Here is a 22012-nt window from a genome sequence, read left to right as displayed (position 1 = left end):
CCTGGACTGCTTCCCTGGACAATATCCAGATGTACAACAGCTGGCTATAGTACACCCACTGCTGTGTTATGGTGTCATGAAAAAAGCCTAAAAATGACAGAATAATGTACCTTGAAGAGGTGAAATTTAGCAGAGTGCCAGGATGGTCACTAGTGAATTACTTTAAGCTTGAAACTGTTGCATTGGCAGTTTTTCATACAAAAGGTACAAAAAATAATTTTACAGAGTGTTTTTGCTTCTGAGTCATCCCAGGAAACAGAAAAGTGTCTGCCATTTTTTCCTCTCCCCATTCCTCACTGTTAACCTGTGGATTTCTCTCCATAAAAAATAGTTTGATAAAAATTTAAAGCATTAATAAAGAGTCTTGAAATATATGTTTGAAAGAAAGAAAAATATTTCCCAGCTGATTGTTTGCAAAAACTCTTTATGTACCCCGTTGATAACATGAAATTATAATGATGAGAAGAGAAAGCATGGAATATATCCATGTTCATCCCCAAGTTGCAAGACTTCTGTTTAATAAATGCCAAGTACAATATTTAAGATTTCCATTATTTTCACATATACAGCTAATTATTGAAGTCCACCTCATTTCCTTTATAAAAACATCTTGATCCAATTTAAATAAAGGTAGTATTCTTTAAAAAATTCAAATACATAGCACATTTTTTTCTGTACATGTGTGTTGTCAGTAGCTATCTAAAATGTGGATTTATTGTAACCAACATTCCCCATAACTCCTTCCAACAAAATCAAATTACAAGTTCAAATGTCACCAAAGAATATAGTACTATATGATTCTTAAGCTTTAAGGAATATTTTCCCTAGGAAGATGAACCAAAAAAAAGCTCTTACTCGTAAAGCGAAACCCTTCCATTTCAGGGAACCCAAAAAGATCATTCGCCCAAAAGGGATGAGAGCTCACTCAAGAATACATCCATAAGAAACACATGCTTACCAAAGTAGGGGTGAAAACTCGCTCAATCTGTGTAAGTATTCTTATATGGCATCCCAGTCTAAACAGAGTTCAGGACTCTAAGGTTCTGCTTTGGCAGGGTTCCATTTACACCTTAGTTGAGTCTGAACTGTGGTCATCCTAATTATCTGGAGGCAAGCCCATGACAAAGCAGGTTAGGGGCCTACACCTTGTATTGTACTTGTATTGTACTGGCCGTGAGGAGTCAAGCTGATCTTTAATAGGTGTCTGGCAAGCCCTGGCCTTTGTCAGGTATCTCTAAGGGTTTTGTGCTTGTCAGGGCAGTTGCACATGCGAGATGTCCTGACAAAAATACAAACATGGAATCCAACAGCTCCACCATTCGCATCTCCTTTGGCAAAAATAATTTTGTATCACATGATATAAGTACCATCTTTGTAGTATTTCATGGATTCTAGTTGCTGAGTCATTGCAAGGACATCTTGAAATCCTGTACTAAGTCCAGACATATGTTGAAAATAAGCTTCTTTCTCCACTTGGACAGTTAGGTTGTTCACACCAGCATCCTTCAGAATTGCTGTAACCTGGTCAGAACATTATGATTAACATTAGCATTGCATTTTTATATGTACCTCACAGTAACTTGCAATATTCTGCTTCTGAAATAGTGTAGATTAAAAAATATTGTTAAAAAAATGCAGTTTTCTGGAAAGCCAAGACTAGCTTCAGAGGGTATGGCTGTGCAGCTTTGCGTAATGGGTAATTATTGGTGTCTTGCATAAGGAAACAAGTATATTTTTTAAGGAAGGGAAAAAGCAAAGACAGGTATTAGTAAGCCAGTTATATATGCTCATGATTAGCATCCAGGTATTGCTATTTAGTTGTAACATAAAATTCACCTTCTCCCTTTCTCAGAGCAGATAAAAGTGGTACTTTAAACAGTGAGAACCACTCTTATATCATTACTTTGGGGGTAGATGTTTTAGGAAACAACTCTGTGCAACAAATTCCAGGCCAGTAGACAAGGGGAAGCAGAGCATTTGAGACCAGCTCTGAGACATTAACTAATAGCTACAAAAATAATCCCAAATTCCAGTCTATGACTGAAGGCTACAGAGCAAGAAATTATGACATTAGGGTCAAAAGACCTTGCACATTAGTTACCTGCTGTACAATTCTCTGTTCCATCACATCTGATACCACTTGCACATGTATTGTACCTGCCACAACACTTGCAGAGTGACACCAAAAATGAGGATCTCTGTAGGATATGACTCCCTCTATTTTTTGAATCTGTAAGGAAATTACATTAGCAAAAATTAATTTAAGAACATATTTTAAACTTTTGTATGCACATGGACATTGGTAGCAAGTATTTCATAGGAAAAAGAAGTTGTACAGCGAAGCTGCTTTCTAGCTAAGCTGTATTCAGAAATATGTAATGCTAAAAGGTCATCTCACTACTACTCTTTAAGACTGAAAGCTAAAGTCAAACTAAATTAAAAGTGCAATGATAAAACAGAATGAGAAAAAATATGTAGTGTACAGATCACAGTAACATCAATGGACAGATCAATTAGAAAGCCTTCAATTATTGCTAGGGTATCTGTTTCCTCTCTCTCCAGGATAAGCAGAGATATTGTTATCATAGCTTTATAGCTGGATGTAATTCAAAGATCTTCCCATAGCTTATAGTTTTTATCGTCTTTGTGCTAAGTCTGGCTAGAAGAGACTGAACATTTTTCACAGTAGCTGGTAATGTGCTCTGCTTTGGATTTACGGCTAAAATGTAACATTTTTGGTAGCATACCAAAGTTTTGGCTGTTGCTGAAGAGTGCCTGGGCTTTGTCAAAGTTTTTTGGTTTTGTGACTCTACTCCCATCCCAGTCACAGGCTGGTGGGTGGACAAAAAGCGTGGTGGGGGAAGACAGCTGGGACAGCTAAGCCAAGTTGGCCAGAAGGATACTGCACACCACATAATGCCATGTTCAGCAGTAAAAAGTGGGCTAGAGGAAGAAGCAGGGTTTTTGCCTCCTGAAGTGTCTGTTTCTTACACACCATTTGGCTATCAGTCTGCCTCAGGAGGGAGGCAATGTACTACTGTGTTTTTGTCCCATCTTTCCTTCACCTGTTAATCTGCCTTCATATTGCTCCCAGACTTTTCCTGCATTTGCTCTTCCTATTCTCTCTTCAGTCCCAGGGGCAGTGGTGACAACAAAGGAGGAACAAAGCAAGTCACTATGTGAATGCCTGGCTGGTGCCTGGGGTCAATCTACATCAAGTATATTGTTTTACTGTGATGTAGTTTTAAACATATTTTTCCTATTACCTTTTAATAAATTGCTCTTTGATTGTTTACAAAAAGTACTTTTCCCTTAGCCCCTCAGAACTGCTGTCTTCCTTTATCAAAAGGTGAGACCCTATTCTTTGACTTAGTTTGTTTTAACTACACAGGCTTTTCCCAGCCAACTTCTCTTTCTCATGCAGACAAGAACGCATCTCCCTCTTCTCTAATTGACAGGACACCATCAAGATAGTCTTGACATCTCTAGTTGATGGCATTCTCAAAGAATGTGTAACCACATCTTTGACACAGAGGACATCTCCACACTGAGGTCTGCACTACAATTTGGGACAGGAACTTCAAATGAGGCAACAGTGAAGACTAAGTACAGCCTCCAAATAAACACTGTACTGTAACAGACAGGAAGAGAATGGACTAGGATGAAAAATTAACACAAAAAACCCCAACATTACTTCTGCCATCTTACCTCTTGTACAGCATGCCCTTCATTATATGAACAAATAAGAAAATCTGCAGCTACAGGCCTTCAAGATATAATCCTGTAGCCTTAACTGTACACATCAAGTTTTAAAAGGCTACATTACTTTCTTAGTACCAAGTAACTTTCCCACATTTTTAACGTACTTGCCTGGAATCACAAGCAAACTATAAAGGAAAATAAACCACAATTATTTTTAGCTGCAAGACAACTTTAATCAATAGAACTCCAAATTCTATCACATCTCTGTAAAACAGACTTATAACATCTTGATACATGAAGTTGTCCAAGACAATGGAAACTGTAAGACCAAACTAATTACTACTATCTATTGCATGTTTGTATATGAAAATATTTAGGACTGTAGTTCTGACCTTTTCTAAAGCTGCATGGAGATCCTTCTCCTGTTCCGGAGGTATCCTCAACAAAAGCACTTGACAGGCATCTTTCAATAGTGGGATAACACTAAGAAAAATCAATGTAGCAATAAAAAGAGAGCAGAGTGGATCAGCTATGAGCCATCCAAATTGCTGAATAAATATCGTGGATACGATAACACCAACGCTGCCAAGAGTGTCTGCTAATACATGCAGAAATACACCTGGAAACAAAATAAATGGAATGATCAAGTTGAACAGCCCAGTTTAAAAATACAAGCATAGGTTCAATAGTGGAAACACAGTAAGGTTTACTAAATACAGTAAACACCCTCCAAGCTAAATAGAGGTGCCTAATCTGGTGTAAAATTAAACAAAACATTTAACTTTTCTAACGTTTGACTTCAAAGTAAAAAAAATACAGTGCAATCATCTAGGCAAGCATTCAGAGATCAAACCATATGTGAATAGTTTTTGAACTACTAATGGATCTGTACTATATAGCCTAACCATTTAACTCCATTTAGAAGGACTCACTGATCCTTAACAGAGGATAAAAGCACCAACATAAAAGCAATGGCCTCCTATGTGGCCAGATAGTAAAGTAACACTTGGTGTTTCTGTACACAACTTGGCTCCAGGTTCTTGAAAAGACTGTCTACATACTACTGCTAGCAATGCCACGCTTGACACTGCTTTAATGGTAGTAGCATTCTCAATGTACACTTAATGTACACAGAAAAATAACTGTCATTTTTAAGATCAGCGCTGAATGTGTCAGAATTTGAAAGAGTACGAAAAGAATATGGGTAGACTTCACAAAAAGGCCAGACAGCAGCACAGACAACCAAATTAGGATAGAAAATAACCAATGAAATAAAGACTAAAACACCTACGCTCTGGCATGGTTACACAAAAATCTCATTCTTTTACAGATTTTTTTTAATAAGTCAAGCAGTTAGTAAATAGCCATTTTCTAACTACCAGGAAAAACATCCTATTAGAAATAGGTATACTGAACTTTTATATATGTTGGCCTTCTTAATTACTTTCTGATTTTAGATTTGGAAAAGAAAGCTTTATCTTTTCCACCTTACCTTCTGAATCACAAAAAGAAGCATATTCTAGAATACTGCTGCATTTGTTCTTCTGCTTATCTCCTCCCCCAGTGTCTTTACACCTAGCTGTCACATGCTATCTGGTAGCGTGGTAGTATCCTTATATAGAGTGAATTTTCATTTCCAGGAGGAACTTAGAAACAAGGACTTTAAAGTTAGTTAGTAAGATTCACAATGGCTGTTCTTTAATGTCAGTGAAGACTGCAGATTAATGGTTTTTTATTGGTCCTTCAGTATTACTCATATCTATGAAAGTCAGGCAACAAAACATTTCAAGTTATGTTTCTTCAAGTTAAACTCATGAATGAAGAAACAGTTCTAAGAAATGAATGTACAATCATATTAAACATCTGTCAGCTGCTGAGACTGATTCTGAAAATCTTCAAAATCTGCTGGAAATCACATGTAACATTTACAATTCAACAATCTACTTGCCCCTCATGTTGGTGTTCATGCTTCCTCCTGAAGACCCATGGGAATGTCCATGGCTGTGTCCATGGTCACTGTGGGAATGGCTGTGCCCATGGCTGTGGCTGTGCCCATGGTGGGAATGGCTGTGATCGTGTGAGTGACAACCTCCCCGAGAAGCCCCATGGGAGTGTGCGTGGCTAAAGGCACAGATACCAACAAGGTTTACGATCAGTCCTCCAACAGAAACTGGCTGTGAGAGGGAGAAAAGTCTTTAACTTCACTATGCTTTCCCAGATGTTCAAGTTTGTTTTCTAGAACATGGTAATCAGAAACGCTGTGCACTTGATTATGGAAAACTCTGAAAGCACTGACATCAATGGAAGGATTATTATACGTGTATTCCTCATCATACTCCTTTTCAGCATATAAGCTGCCTTCAAAAGAAACTTCCTGGCCAACCTTCCTGAGGAGCCCACCCGACTAACCAGCACCAGATTGCAAAACATAGTATCCACAAATCAGAACAAGAAAGGATGATTGATTTTATTTACTTTCAAAGAGAGATGAAGTGGTCTGAATATGAGCTTTGCCTTGCTTCCCTTGACAAAAAATCTAAACCCATAAACTGCATATTGTATCGAGGACATGCTATAGAAATACTATACTATATACTATACAACAGAAAACCCACCAATCAAAAATATTTGGCTTGTAACATCTTGGAAAAAAGTAATTTTAATTTTATTATCATTAAATTATATACATCCCTATGTGTTTCTGTATTTTAGAATTAAATATAGTTTGGATTTTGAAATTAGAGTGTGTTAAACAAGGAACAAGATCTACTGAGCATGCAACTTTAATTACCTAACTATTTATACTTTTTTAAAAGACAAACATTAACTGCCAAACAATACTATAAGACAAAACTTACAGTTAGCATATTTGTGTCTATGTCTGGAGGATCCACCAGTCTGGCCACTGATTCCATGAAGACAAAGAAAGCAATTACCATCAGAAAGAGGCCATTAATAAATCCAGAAAGAATTTCCACACGTCCATATCTGGAAGCAAACATATGTACTTTTGAGAGTGAATAATGGCTAACTCTGAACAAATCCCAAAGTTACAATAAATAAATTGGTAATGCATTTAATACAGACTTAGGATAGCTCCTCCCCACCCCCCTGTAAAGCCATTGTATCATGCTTTAATTTCTGGGTTGTTTATTTCTGACCAAGAGGTAGCTAGCTTGCAACTGTTCAAATATCAATAGCATAAAGCTATAATAATGTATTTTTTTTATAAATACTGCACATTTAATTCTTCAAATTACTAAACTGTTATGCAGTTTAACTGCACAAAGTCTGACTGTGTCAGTAGAATTGAAATCTTCATACAAACACTGACTTTAAACATGTATTTTTGTTTGACATACATGCAGACTGAAGCAATAGCTAAATAATATTCATGGTGCTAAAGTTTTGTATTTAGAGATAAACAAAAACTACATATTGGTCACATTTTTGCAGACGTGGAAGTGGAACAGCAAAAAAAACAACAGAAGCATAGACCAATAGAACACCCCAAACATACTGTTATAGTAGGGTATTTTGAAAACCAGCAAATAGAATAATCTCCCAATAGTCCTTTAAGAACCTAATATGCATACCCATAGGAAAAGATACGAGTTGCTTTCCATCTTGTCATTAGAGCTGCAAAAAGCCCCATCACTAATGCAGAACAGTCAAAAAGCATGTGAAATCCATCAGAGATAAGACCAAGGCTGTTGGTCCACACTCCATAAAAAAGCTCCACAAAAGTGAAAGCCTAAAACGAAACAGAGTTTGATTTTTTCTTTTAAGATTAATCTGTAATTTAATGTCTTGGCAGCTTTTCCTAGGACTAGATATATTGTTTTCAATAGTATTGTTCAAAGTATTTCTAGACCATTATCTCGCTCCTCCAGTGGTATGAAGGAGACACATGCAAGATCTATGGTAAGACATTTTTCAACCTACCCTCCCAAAAGACTCAGACCTAAGAAAACAACCCTCTTCGAAGTCAACTGAAGTTTTCATTTAGAATTTTAGACTAATATTGTGCAGACAAGATTTTGAGCATTTTAACATTAAGCAGTGCAACAATTCTGATCTGACCTATTATTAGTGAAAAGCAACCGTCTATGGACAGCGTACTTTTCATTAATTAGCTTACTTAGAAGTTAGTTTTGGGAAGGGTACACAAGGAAACCTTTTAATGCATGCATTTTCCCTGTATGATTTGCTATTAACCAGCCTACTTCAAAAGTACACTAATAAATCCCACACTTAATATTTTGTTGTCCCCATCCCTGAAGGCCTTAATTAGTTTCAGCTTGTCTGCTGGTAACATTGAGATACCTCAATATCAAACGTGCCATCATGTAAATATATGCCTATTAAGTTACAGACAGAACCAGTGCAGCAGTGCAACAACAGATCACAGTGACCTGCTACTTACTGCAAGATTACCTTAAGAACGTTTATTTTAACCTTCCATCTAATGAAACTTTAAAAAAAATCAGTCGTGAGAATATTTTAAAAAATACCTCTTCTAATATTAGTACAATTATGATTAAGTTGGAAAAAAAAAACCCATGCACTTACCAGATTTAGGCACAAGAAATAGAAGATCTGCCTGGAATCATATTCCTCAAGGATTTGTTTCAGTGACTCCTTAATAAACCGGGGTAATGACTGAGAGCTCTGCTGTAATGCATCACCCATGAAGTTATAGAGAGGAGTGCCTTCAGGGGAATAGCCGATAAGGGTACCCTTCTGCCCTTTCCTGGAGGGGGAGGACAGGATATTGGCAGCTGCAAGGGAAGTATTGAAGTTTTTTATGCTGTTTCTAAGCTGTGTGGTTATTTTATAATGTGCTTTATCAACAATTAAATGAAATTACATGAAATTTGCAGGCAGCAAAGTAATTGTCATCTTTAACTTGAGGTTATCATTGCATTTCATTGCTATATAAGATTCTATCATAAATTCCACAACAGATGTGCCAGATTCTTAGTTTTGTGGACAGAACAAAAAGAACACAAAGTTAAAGGCCCTCTTTATTCAAGAATCCATAAAATCCTATCCAAAATAATCCATTTCCTTATTGGCTTCCCAGTCAGACAGACAACAGATTTTATTAAGAGACAAGTAAGAATACATACATAAAATGAAGAAGACAGCACTCACAACCACCCCTCCAGAAAGAACATGCTCTGTGCTTTCATGGTGTGGTGGCTTGTTCATTGCTCGAAGTTGGTCTGTTATTGGATGTGTCCAAAAGTTGCCAAAAAGCAGCGCACTGATGAAAGTAAGAAAAGATCCATATCGAGCACATGTTGAAGCTTCCATCTTGACAGAGCATATGGACTCCACGTAGAAATCCAGGATCACAACAAAAAAGATGACTGTTACAAAAGGCATGACGAGAGCAGACCAAGATTCTACTTTGCTCTGCAACGAAAGATACATTTCAAACAGGACTGTTCACTACTAAATATGACTGCATATACAGCATTAAATTTATTTCATTTTCATTACAAGTCACAGAATTGTCAGAGCTGGAAGAAGCCTCAAGGATCATCTAGTTCCAACTCCCCTGCCACAGGAAGGGACACATTATGCTAGATCAGGTTGCTTGGACCCTTATCTAACCGGGCCTTAAGAACTTCCAGGGATGGGGCCTCTACTACCTCCCTGGCCAACCTGTTCCAGTGTGTCACCATCTCATGGGGAAGAACTTCATAACATGCAGTCTGAATCCACACACTTGTAGTTTTGCTCCATACCCCTAGTCCTATCACTATCCAACATCCTGAAAAGCCCTTCATCAACTTTCTCGTAGGCTCCCTTAAGATAGTGGAAGGCCACAAGAAGGTCTCTCCAGACTAAGTCCCTCAGTCAGTCTCCAGCAATCCATTAAAACATTAACTGTGCTTAGTAGTGCAGTTTAGTTTGAGTCCTGTAACAAACGGTGTTCCTGATGGGTCAGCTCTAGGTCCAATCCTGTTCAGTATATTCATCAATGACCTGGATGAGGGGGCAGAGTGTACTCAGCACATCTGCTCATGGGAGGAGTGGCTGACACTCCAGAAGGCTGTGCTGTTATTCAGCAAGATCTGGACAGGCTGGAGAGTTGGACAGAAGGGAATCTCATGACGCTCAACAAGAGCAAGTCTTGAGTCCTGCATCAAGGGAGGAGTAACTCCACGCACCAGTACACGTTGGAGGCTGACCTGCTGGAACAGCGCTGCAGAGAAGCATCAGGGACAAGTTCACCATGTGTTAGCAGTGTAGTGCTCTCGTAGCCAAGGACAATAGCATCCTGGGGCGCCCTAAGAAGAGTGTGACCAGCAGGCTGAGTGAGGTTCTCCTCCCTCTCTACTCTGCCCTGATGAAGTCACATTTGGAGAGCTGTGCCCTGTTCTGAGCTCCCCAGTTCAAGAAACGGGAAGCTACTTGTAATGTAGGGTTACAAAGATAAGAGGACTGGAGCATCTCTCTCACTAGGAGAGGCTGAAAGACTTGAGGCTGTTTAGCCTGGCAACACACAGAATGATTAAGATTGGAAAAGACCTTTCAAGATCGTTTGAGTCAAACCATAACCCGACTACCACAACTATTGAACTGTATTCTGAATAACCTGCAGATCCATACACTTCTCATACACCTCTAGGGACGGTGACTCCATCACCTCCCTGGGCAGCAAATTTCAATGCTTCACCACTCTTCCAGTAAAGAAGTTTTTCCTAATATCCAATCTAAATTTCCCTTGGCACAACTCAAGCCCATTTCCTCTCCTTCTACAACTAGTTACTTGGGAGAAGAGACTAAAGGTAGCCTCACTCAAACCTCCTTTCAGGTAGTTGTGGAGAGCAGTAAGAACTTCCCTTAGCCTTCTCTCCAGACTTAACAATGCCAGTTCCCTCAGTCACTCCTTGTACAACACACCCTCCAATCTCCTCACCAGTGTCGCTCTTCTCTGGACATACTCCAGGACCTCAATGTCTTTCCTATACTGTGGCACCCTGAGTACTGAACAGTACTCAAGCTGCAGCCTCACCAGGGCTGAGTACAGGGGCACAGCGCTTCCCTACTCCTGCTGGGGACACTGGTTTTGATATAGGCCAGGATGCCATTGGTTTTGTTGGCCACCTGAGCAGAGAAAAAAAGAAGATGAAGAGCAAATCTTACCAATCCTTATAAATATCTGAAGGGCAGGTGCCAAAAGAATGGGGCCAGTCCTCTGAGTGACAGCCCAGTGACAGGACAATGAACAATGGGCACAAACTAGAACACAAAAAATGCCACATAAACATATGGAAAAACTTATTTTGAGGATGATGGAGCATTGGAACAGGCTGCACAGAGAGACTATAGGCGAAGACTTTTCTGAAGTCTGAATCAAAGTCCACCCAAATGCATTCCTGTGCAGCTTGATCTAGGACAAGCTACTCCAGCAGGGAGGTTGGACTAGATGATCTTCAGAGGTCCTGTCCAACCCCTACCACTCTGTGATCCTGTGATACTTCCGCATTTTCAGTTTATTATACAAACCAACGCTCTGGCTATAGAAAGCCTCATACTAAGCACTACAGTACCTTACTTTAAATCCTTTCATGTGCTCAAACCCAACACCACATGCAAGGCCATGCTGATGATGGTCTCTCCCTAAGCATGCAGGAGTAACAAATACATCTGTACATTACTGTAACCTATTCCTCAGTAATAAAAGTGCCCTGTATTTGTACAGTCATTAATTCTTCTGCAGTGTTAGTATACAAATCCAGCATATGGTATCTGACCTAGAAAGATGAAAAAGTTATCACACAAAAGTGGAAATGAAGGCATCACTCAGTTATATATTACAAAAATAAAGAGGGTAATTTTGGTAATTTTTAAAAGGTAATTAAAAAAGATACTTTAAAAGACAGATTTAAATTTCACCTCACAAGTAGACGCACCACAAAAATATTTTGTTTTCCACTTGCTATCTTACCTCTGTTGTTAGAGAAAGGACAATGACCCATGGGCACAACAGAAGAACAGAAACAAGATGAGACAAAGCTTGAAGGCGTTTGGCTCCACCTACATCTACAGACAGTTTTCGGGAAGCCATGTGAAACCCAACCTTACAGCACAATGCCAGTACCAGAAGCAGTACTCCTCCCTGGAAACATAGAGGGATCCTGTTAGCATTTCTTAAGGGCCAAATACCTCACTCCAAACAAAGCAACACTTTCCTTATCAAGAAAAGACAAAGATAGGTTATTTCCTGCAACTGTTACTCTAGTTAAAAACAGCATAGGAATGACACATTTCAGCTCAGTTTAGTATGAAACAATGGTCTGCCATCTAGGTGTAGATGGTAGGCAAGATAAATGGAAGTGCAAACCGAAGGAATGAGGGTGTAAGTCTGATGTAATTATCAGTGTAATTAGTATGCATGGTGAGTGAAGGGTGTCATCCGAACACTATCTGTAGATTGCCATCTGAATAGAACTGGAAGTGTGTATCAGAAAAATAAGTTGTGCAAATAAATGTCTTCACAGGGGAAAAGCCTTCTGAAGTCCATGCCTGATGCTGCCCCAACGAAATGCTATAAATAGTGAATCCAGATATGGTGGTCTTAATACCACAGAGAAGAGAGTGGACCAGTAGCAAGCCCAGCTGAACTAAAGAATACCTAAATAACAGAAAAAAATGTGGAGTCCATGCCCCAACCAAATTGTACAAAACAGTTTCATGCCATACAGAGTTATACTTTAGCACTATTCACAACAGCCTAGTACAACTTGGAAGTTTACAACTGTCAATAGTATTAATCGGCAAAACCAGCAGCAAACTGTCAGTGAACACCATACAAGGTGAGAATCACATAAAACTTGTTTCACCGTTTTCTATTATTTAAAAAGGGTTGAAAGCATATGTAAAGCACAGAAGTAGTACGTTATGGCCACTAAGCCTTACACTTACCTTTAATCACAACTATCCTGCTTTCATTGGGATGAAATCATAGCTCAGCCATGGTCTGCAGGTCATTAGTAATTTCAAGTCAGCCCGGGTAGTTGATGCAAGCTGGCTTATAGTGCATCCCATTCCATAAAGAGGGGACAGTTTGCTGAGGACAGGGGCTCCTATTTGGGCTTCAGGTCCTCTTGCTTCTCTGCATGCCTGGAAGGCCTTGCTTATCATTCTGCTCTCAAGGACTGCTTTCCCGCTTGTGACTGTTCTACACTGTAGTCACAAACCAGCTGTGATCAGCTTCACTGGGCCAAGCACAACTTCTGTTTACTTTATACTGCCATTGGTGTTAGTTGTGCTGTTTCCTAAAATCTGTTTCCATTTCAACCCATGGGTCTCCTCTCCTCTTCCAAATCCTCCTCTGCTGGGGATGGGTCACTGGGTGATAGAGTAACTGCTCTAGTGTAGCCTTGGATACAGGCTAAATGCAGACAGCACCATACTGCACTTCTTCACAGTATTTTCTTGAAAAGATGTCTAAAAATGAATCACAAAATACAAGCAGAGCACCTCATCTCCCTTAGAGCACATTTGCTTTGTGCAGTTAGCCAGTCTCACGAACATTTATTTTTACACAACTTTCTCAGCTGCTGTTTTTGCCCCTATTTTAGTCTTCGATGCTGTCAACTCAATCACATAGCCCATGTTTTTGATTGAGTTTTTCATGCCATCAGTTATAATGCTGCTGTAACACTGAAAACTATCAGAATCTGTCTTTAAATAGAAGTGCCTAATGTAAAGGTAAGAAGCAGCTGCAACAAAATATACATGCTAAAAGTAAGCAAGAAAGAGCTTATATGCAAAGAATTACAAAAGTCCTGAACACTGATAACAAAACACTTAACTTTAGCCAGGCTTTTTAGTTAGGCATTATGGAAAAGTCCTTGTCATCAATACCAGCTGAATATTGTATGTTTTGTTGCTTGTACTCAAGCAGGATGTAAGAAATACAGTGCTAGTTCAGTTCCAGTGTATGGTGGGCACCTTCATTTTTTTCTTTTGATTTAGGCTTATATTAGATCTGAGCTAGTGAAGTTCTTATGTAGGTTACTGTAAGCAGGTAAGTAAATGTATGTAAGTATTAACCTCCTAAAATACCAATTATTTACCTTGTGATCTGCAACACCCAGGAAAGCAATGATTGTATACAGCACATGAGTAAGAGCACTGTCATGATGTCCCTCAGCTAAATAAAAAATAAATTAAGGAACAGTTTAATCTGATTCTTTTTAATTAAAAAAAAAAAAAACAAACAAAGCACAAAGAGCAGGTAGAGGTAGTAGAAGACCATGGAAAGACAAAGTGAGCAAACAGAACTTCGAGGTTTGTCAGATCCTTAAGTTTAGAAAAGATGAAAATACTTCCACAGAAAAGAAATCATTAAATACACTGAGAACAACAAAGAACTTTTAGAACATAAGAGCACAGGCACACAGTCACTGTTGAATACCACAGAGAAGTCATGACACAGAATCATAGAACGTTAGGGGCTAGAAGGGACCTCCAGAGATCATCAAGTCCAACCTCCCTGCCAAGGCAGGATCCCCTAGGGTAGTTAGCACAGAAATGCACTCAGGTGGGTTTGGAAAGTCTTCAGAGAAGGAGACTCCACAACCTCTCTGGGCAGCCTTTTCTAGTGCGCTGCCACTCACTGTAAAGAACTTTCTCCTCATGTTGAGATGAAAGCTTGTTCAAGTTTGCACCCATTATTTCTTGTTTACTGTTGCACATCACTGAGATCTGCCCTATCCACTTGATATCCACCCCTCAGATATTTGTAGACACTGATAAGATCTCATCTCAGTCTCCTCCAGACTAAACAGCCCTGGGGCTCTCAGTCTCTCTCCATAAGGGAGAAATCTCATTGCTCTCTGCTGGACTCTTTGCAACAGGTCCCTGTCTCTCTTGAACTGGGGAACCCAATGTTGGACACAGTGTTCCAGATGTGGTCTCACTAGGGCAGAATAGAGGGGGAGAAGAACCTCCCTAAACCTGCTGGCCACACTTTTCCTAATGCACCCCAGGATGCCATTGGCTCTCTTTGCCACAGGGGCAGGTTGCTGGCCCATGCAGAACTTGCTGTCCAACAGGACTCTAAGATCTTTCTCCACAGAGCTGCCTTCCAGCAGGACAGCCCCAACTTGCACTGGTGCCTGCTGTTATTCCGCCCCAGATGCAGGACTCTGCACTTGTCCTTACTGAACTTCATAAGGTTTGCCTTCACTCAGTTCTCCAGCCTGTCCAGATCTCATTGGATGGAAGCACATCAGCTGATCAGAAAGGCTTCTAGCCTTCCTAGACCTAAGTGGTCTGATAGGTAAAAATGGGCAGGAGCTTTTAACTAGAACTTAAAATCTATAGCTGCATTCTAAGTTATCAGAGTAAGCAATACCATTAATTTGACATTCAGTATTTCTATGTAAAATTAAAATCTTAGTCTATAATGGTCTCAGAAGGTAAGAGTCTTTTGATGAAAAATGCAAGCATATTTAATTCAGTGCACAAAACTTCACATTCTCTCTGCTCCTGCAGTAATAACAGCTTGCTCTTGGACACAGGAAAAGGATACGATGTTCTGCTATTTTAGCCATGAGGTCATCATTATCAAAAAGCAGTAAGCAGATGACAGCTATTATGAAAAATGCAGCACCTCTTGTCTGTAAAAAAATGAACAAAAAAAAAATCACAAATATTTTAATGTGCTATAACAATCAATAAACCACAGGAAATCAGTTCCTATCTCTCCTGTTTCTGCACATTTTAGTTTATTAAGAAAAAATACTAATTTAAAAAGTGACCTTTACAATATAATCTTGTACCCTGGTTTCTGGATTTACCAGATAACTCAGGGCAAATCACCACTGTAACAAGCCAGAAACCTGAACTGTTCAAACTTCAACTTCTTCATGGTATGTTTCTGTCTGCCAGAATGCACAGTACCTAACCCTGATGATTTAGTGGTTTTTTTTTATCATCAGGGAACTATAAACAAGATCTAGTAGACAAGCTGCAGGATGTCATCTTAGGGGGGGTAAATGCTAGACCACTGTGCCATGGCTCTGAAATAGCAGAGCTCTGTGGTGTTTCTGTGGGGAAGGAATGGAGTCAGCAATGGAACTGCAGCTCCCAGAGCTTTCACCACCCTGACATAAAACACTGCAATTTTGGTATCCTTCAACTTGGGAAGACACTTGAGTTGCAGAGCTAAAAAATACTACTACAATTCATATTCAAAAGACAAATACAGTTATCACATCTGAGCTTTGGAAAGCCAGATGACTACTGCAGTTTTTTTTCATAAAGTTGAAACACTTAGAGGACAGAGTTACTGCCCCTTTGTTTTTGCTTAGATGTGCAGCTGCGCTGTCAAGCATGACCCACTAAAATATAGGCAAAGAATCTCTCTGAAACTATGTATGCTTTGGGTGGTTTTCTAGATGAAGAGCTTCATTCTGGATGCCCCAGGCACCTCAGTTTGAGTGAGGCAGACATAGAAGTGACAGAGCAGGTAACTGTGATACTCACTCTAAGACCAGCCTAAAAGTTACTAGATTACTCCAGCAGCAGCTATAAGGCAGAGATTTCAAAATTCCCAGCCTGGGGTGGCATGAAACTTTCTCTTAAACAACAAATACCCTAACCTCAGGTATGCGATATCACAAAGTATCTTTCACCAGCTGTCATTGTTTTTGAACGACAGTGGCAAAAACTGCTGAGTGCTGAGACAAACCCATTCCATTTAGGAATGATCAGGAACAGTTAGAGAATATCTTGCATAACAGGTAAAGGGTATCTCACAGAGCTCACATACAGAGCTCTGATTAAGAAAAAGGTTGGCCCCAAGTATTCAGCACATATATTGGCTTACGTAGACATTAAAGTACTTAATATTTTGGCAGAAAAAGCAAAGTAAATGAAAAGCTACGGACACTGAAGAGGCTAGGCAAGGATCTGGAGACTACTGCTAGACTTCAGTGCCTGAAAGTCAGGACCACTAAACAAATATATATGTGCTTTTCACAGCTTGAAACTAAAATCCTGTTAGGAAGAAAGCCGAAAGTCAAAAATAATTCTCAAGGGTCTATCTACCTACAAACAGAGAAACTTCTCATGTATCTGCTATGGATATCCAATAGCTTCACCCATTGTTTGTTGCTTAGTGTTATATTTATTATTTAGAGTAGAACACCTTATAATTTCACCACTAATAAAATTAAAAACACCCCACAATTTCTGAAACAGTTTGTTCCAGGCGCAGGAGTACCTGAATCTACAGCATTCAGTGTTTTTAAAATTTGGTATAATAACTTTTTAAATACCTTTGCTGGTCCTCCACCTGAGCTTGTGAACAAGACACTAAGGAGCGACAGCACAACCACATCACTGTGTTCAAATAACAGCAACGTCCTGTAAAAAAGATAAATAAACACTTATCCCTGCGTACAAGAATTTACATCACAAGCTTGGTACACGCCATTTTAGCTAAAATATATCAAAATATTTCAGCAAATGCTGATCATGTGATTTTGACAGCAAGTTGAAACAATTCAGAAAGAAAAATGCAAATCTCTTTGCCTTCAGCAGCAACAAATCTAGCTGTGGACTGCTACACATATCATAAACCAAAGAACTTTGTAATTCAGGGAACAGATTCAAATTATCTATTTATAAATTAATTTAAATTGAACCTACTTCAAACACAACGAGATACTAACTTGCTCAAGAGAGAATAACTACAATTTCCTAGACAATACCTCCTCTAAATTGAAGTTTCTGGCTCACAGGAAAAAGACATCCTATCCTGTTCTATTTTATGCTGTTTATTGAGGTATCAATGGTCTAGTAGTTTGTGCAACCTCAGAATCTCTTCACTGCTGAAAATAAGAGATTGCAACCTATCACATTCAGATAGCAAAAGCTGTCTAACAAGCTATATTGACAGTTTTCCAGAGCACAACATGAAAGTAACAATCACTGTTCAGTTCGCCAAATGCTTCTGCCATTCTCTGCATAGAATTACAACTTGCTAGGGCCCATGGTAACAGCTTTGTTTGAGAAGGCCACCAGCAGCCAGGCAGGCACCACCACATTAAGAAATCCTATTCCACTCAGGTATGCTTTCTCCTGTGTAGAGGACATAACTTCAACTTCATAAAATATACCATGTAAAGTTTTACTTTTCTCTCTCTTTCAAATACATTAACCTTGATTTCTGACAGTAAACCAGCACTATCACAGTATTTACAAGCAGCCATCACTACCTGTCAAGTCATGGTCTTCACACAGTTAAATAAACAGATGATATTACACTAAGGAAAGTAAGGAAATGACGAAAACCAGAGTCAGTATGAGACAGTGATCTTTTATCACTCACATTAATAGTTTAAGCACTATGGAGAATTTCACTAGTGTCTTGTCAAAAGACAAAGAAAATTACAAGTTCTGCAGAAAACTGTATGAAGCTTTTGCCAATCACAATAGAGTTTACAAGAAAAAACATAAAGATACATCTAAAATTTGAAAGACTAAATAAGAAGTTGGCATTATGGATTAATGGATACAAAACAAAAAGCAAAGGAGCAAGAGAGGGAAAGATTCAGCTTAAAAGGATAAAACATTATTTGAAGTAAATATATATTTACCTTAGTGGTCCACAAAGAGTAAGGCCAAAGAACCACAAGAGTGAAATGATACACCCCACAACAGCATGCTTAAAGATTTTGATCCACTACAAAAGAAAGATGTTTATTATTTTCACCAGTTTCAAAATAAACACTCTATTGCTAGCACTCTTCAGCACAGCAGCTGAAGAAATAGAGAGGAAAGCATCGGTACCATTTAGGAGACTATCCTTCAGATTCTGATTAGCACACACTGATGACAGTGTGTGCAGACTGAGTTTTTGTGCACAGCTGCTAAAGTCTAAGATGAATACAGAGCATGTGATGAGAAATGTTTTCTTACAGAACAGAAAGTTCCAACCTGGAGCTACTCTGACATCTCAGGATACTTGAAACTTAACATAAGTCTAAAGAGCACAGACTAGCCTATCAAGCTGAGACTGGGTAGGTTTAGACTGGACATTAAGAAAAAGGCTTTCAGAGAGAGAGTGGTCAGGCACTGGAATGAGATGCCCACGGAGGTGGTTGAGTCACCAACTCGGGATGTGTTTAAGGGTCGTTTGGATGTGGTGCTTAGGGATCTGTGTGATCATGATGCATTATGAAAAAATCACAGTTCTGGCATGGGGGACATGATTGGAGCACTCTGATGGTCTGAAAATCCAGAAACTCTCCTTCAGAACTGCTGAAGTTGTCTAAGTAGACTAAGCTCTTTTTGAAAATCTGGTCTTTATTACATGCTTACACGAAGCCCAGAACCAGTCCTCACAATACTTTCAAAAGGATTTCACAAAAGATAAAAATTTACAGCACAAAAAGTTAGTTATTCATGTCTGGAAATTGCAACTTGCATTTTCCAAGTGGAGTAACCTTTGTTCTACTTATGTTTTTTTGCAAGAGCCACATAATCAGGAATATCTACAAACATGAATCGCTCACCTGACGCTTGGTAACCACCTTTCCAGAAGAAAATGGTTTTTGAAACAAAACCATAAAAAATGCAGACCTGTTAAAAGAAGAATTTTTTCTTAATTAGGGTATGTGCAGTCAGCTTTTTATGCAAACCAGCTCTAAACCATGTCTGTCGTATCTATCTCTGTTGACAAGAAGACTTTCTCTATGTTTTTCACTAGAAGACCACAATGACCATCCCCACTGATTTTTCTTTCCCTGATGCGTTACACGTAGCAGGTATCAGGATAAAGGTGATGACAAGTGAACTTCAGTTTCAGTCAATTTTAAATGCAAGTTCTTCAGAGAATGGCTAAAGGAAAGTCTGCTTGTGATTTAGAAAAAAAAAATTACCTCAGAAGTTTTGAGACTCAGTGTTTTTCATTAGCATGGTAGCATTAGCACCTACAAAGGTTAATTCACCTAAGAACGACAAATATGCTAAGAAACAACATGCATCTTTCTCAGCAAGAGTCAAGAGTAAATGACTGGGAAAAACATAATGGTGCTCAGAAACGTGCAAGTGAGAAGCACAGAAATGTAAATTAATTTGAAATAAAAGGAAAAATGAGGTGCTAAACGTCCCAGTTCTGCCAAATTTGTTACAGAAACGTTCTTCCACATTTTATCAGGCAAACACAAAAATAGGACTGTATTTGCAAAGGTTGCTTCGGTGTATTTGACACAAATTTCCACAATTTAGTTCCCAATCAAGGAAAAATAGCACCTGAAGTACACGAGAACTACAGAACACAAATTTAAAGGAGGAAAGCTTGCTTTCCACACCCTTAAAAAACTGGGACATGCTCGAGTTTCCTATGATTAGTACTGTCATAGTATTATCAATTTTAAAGTAGCCAACCCATTTAAGTTTCTTGAGGGTAGACAGGCTTTACTGAGAGATCTGTATAGAGTGGAGATCTGTGCAGTCACCAGCTGTATGAAATCTATTGAGAGCAAGTGCCAAATTCTTGAAGAGAGACAGTACAATCCTGGTTATAAGTACAAATTAAGGGACAAGAGGCTGGAGAGCAGCACTGCTGAGAGAGGTCTGGGGGCCTGGGTTGACGGCAAGTTGAATATGGGTCAGCAGTGTGCACTGGCACCCTAAAGGGCTAACCATGTCCTGGAGTGCATCCAGTTGGCTGTGGCAGTGACTGTCCCACTGTACACCATACCAGAGCAGCCTCAGATCAAGTATCTTGTGCAGATGTGGGAATCTCAATTGAACATCAAACTATGAGCGTGCATCCAGACAAGGGCGACCAAGACAGTGAAAGGGCTCAAAGGTTAACACTTAGGAGTGGCTAAGGTCACCGGGAGAAGGAACACAGGTGACCTCATCACAATCTGCAACTTCCTCACAGGGGCCAGTGGAGGGGGAAGTATCACAGTATCATCAGGGTTGGAAAAGACCTCACAGATCATCAAGTCCAACCCTTTACCACAGAGCTCAAGGCTAGACCATGGCACCAAGTGCCACGTCCAACCTTGCCTTGAACTGCCCCAGAGACGGCGACTCCACCACCTCCCCGGGCAGCCCATTCCAGTGTCCAATGACTCTCTCAGTGAAGAACTTTCTCCTCACCTCAAGCCTAAATCTCCCCTGGCGCAGCCTGAGGCTGTGTCCTCTTGTTCTGGCGCTGGCCACCTGAGAGAAGAGAGCAACCTCCTCCTGGCCACAACCACCCTTCAGGTAGTTGTAGACAGCAACAAGGTCACCCCTGAGCCTCCTCTTCTCTAGCAACAGAACATGGGGAAATGTTATGAAGCTGTGTCAAGGGTGGGATTCTGAAAAGCTTCTTCACTGAGAGTGCGGTCAGTCACTGTAACTGGGTCCTCAGGGAAGTGGTCACGGCACCGAGACTGTCAGTTCAAGACACGCCTGGACTATGCTTAGTTACGTGGGTTAGTTTTAGATAGTCCTGTGCTGAGCACAGGTTTAGAATCCATGACCCTTACGGATCACTTCAAACCTGACATACTCTATACTCCTGAAATTACATGAACAGAGATACAATGGAGAACAGAGCTATACCTTCTCCTCGATTAACCTGCAATACCGTAACGCAGAGTATCGACTAGGTACTAACAAGAAACAGTGCAGACAAAGCCTGCCGTAAGGGTAGCGGGCAGGACTTCGCTCCCCGCGCACTCACCCCAGCTGCACTACGAAGATGAACTGCACGAGGTGGACCGTTTTCAGGAGATCATAGGATTCAAACAGCCCCACCGCCTTCAAGAACTTGGTGAAGCACAGCAACACGATGTACCGAGTCAGCCTGCAAAGCGAGAGAGAAGAGCTGGCACCTGCAACCGTGCCACCAGGCCCCTCTCAGCCAGCAAAGCGGCCGCTTCCCACCCCCCACCGCCGTTACCGGGCGCTGGGCACATCCACAGGGCCCAGCACGCCGCCGCCGGCCAAGGCCTGCTCGCTGTACTTCTCCTCCATGCCGGGGGCGCGGGGCGTGCGCGGCCCGGCCTCCCTGCGAGGGAAGAGGTGCGAGCGCTCAGGCGCGGCGCGGCCCGCCTCCCCCGCGGCGGCAGCAGCGCCTCATCTCGCCGGGGCCGCCCGGCCACTACCGCGCCACGGCAATGCCGGAAACGGGGTGCGCCGCCCGCCGGCCAGCGCGCAGACCCAGTGCGCAGGCGCCGCCGCGCAGCGGGGCAGGGCCGGCAGCGTACGCAGCCGCCGGGAGCGCGGAAGTGGCACAGGGGGAAGTGGCGGGAGGGGCGGGGGCGTTTCC

At 40.5% G+C, this 22012-nt stretch overlaps 1 protein-coding gene across 1 annotated transcript; it reads right to left on the bottom strand.

Moving 5' to 3' along the window:
• Positions 1–407: 407 nt before the first annotated feature.
• On the bottom strand, positions 408–21811 carry SLC30A5 (solute carrier family 30 member 5). Its single transcript, XM_064176751.1, has 16 exons — positions 21644–21811; positions 21425–21547; positions 19254–19320; positions 18336–18421; positions 17013–17100; positions 15263–15350; positions 13803–13879; positions 11669–11839; positions 8835–9123; positions 8275–8483; positions 7299–7456; positions 6561–6690; positions 5651–5876; positions 4095–4321; positions 2102–2230; positions 408–1521 (listed from the first exon to the last, which is right to left on the bottom strand). The coding sequence occupies exons 1-16, from the start codon at positions 21715–21717 to the stop codon at positions 1351–1353; spliced, it is 2313 nt and encodes a 770-aa protein (XP_064032821.1). The 5' UTR covers positions 21718–21811; the 3' UTR covers positions 408–1350.
• Positions 21812–22012: the final 201 nt, after the last annotated feature.

This window comes from Pogoniulus pusillus, chromosome Z, assembly GCF_015220805.1.
Source record: "Pogoniulus pusillus isolate bPogPus1 chromosome Z, bPogPus1.pri, whole genome shotgun sequence".
Lineage (NCBI taxonomy): Eukaryota > Metazoa > Chordata > Aves > Piciformes > Lybiidae > Pogoniulus > Pogoniulus pusillus.
The sequence above is the reverse complement of the archived record's forward strand: the minus strand, read 5'-3'. Positions and strand labels throughout refer to the sequence as shown.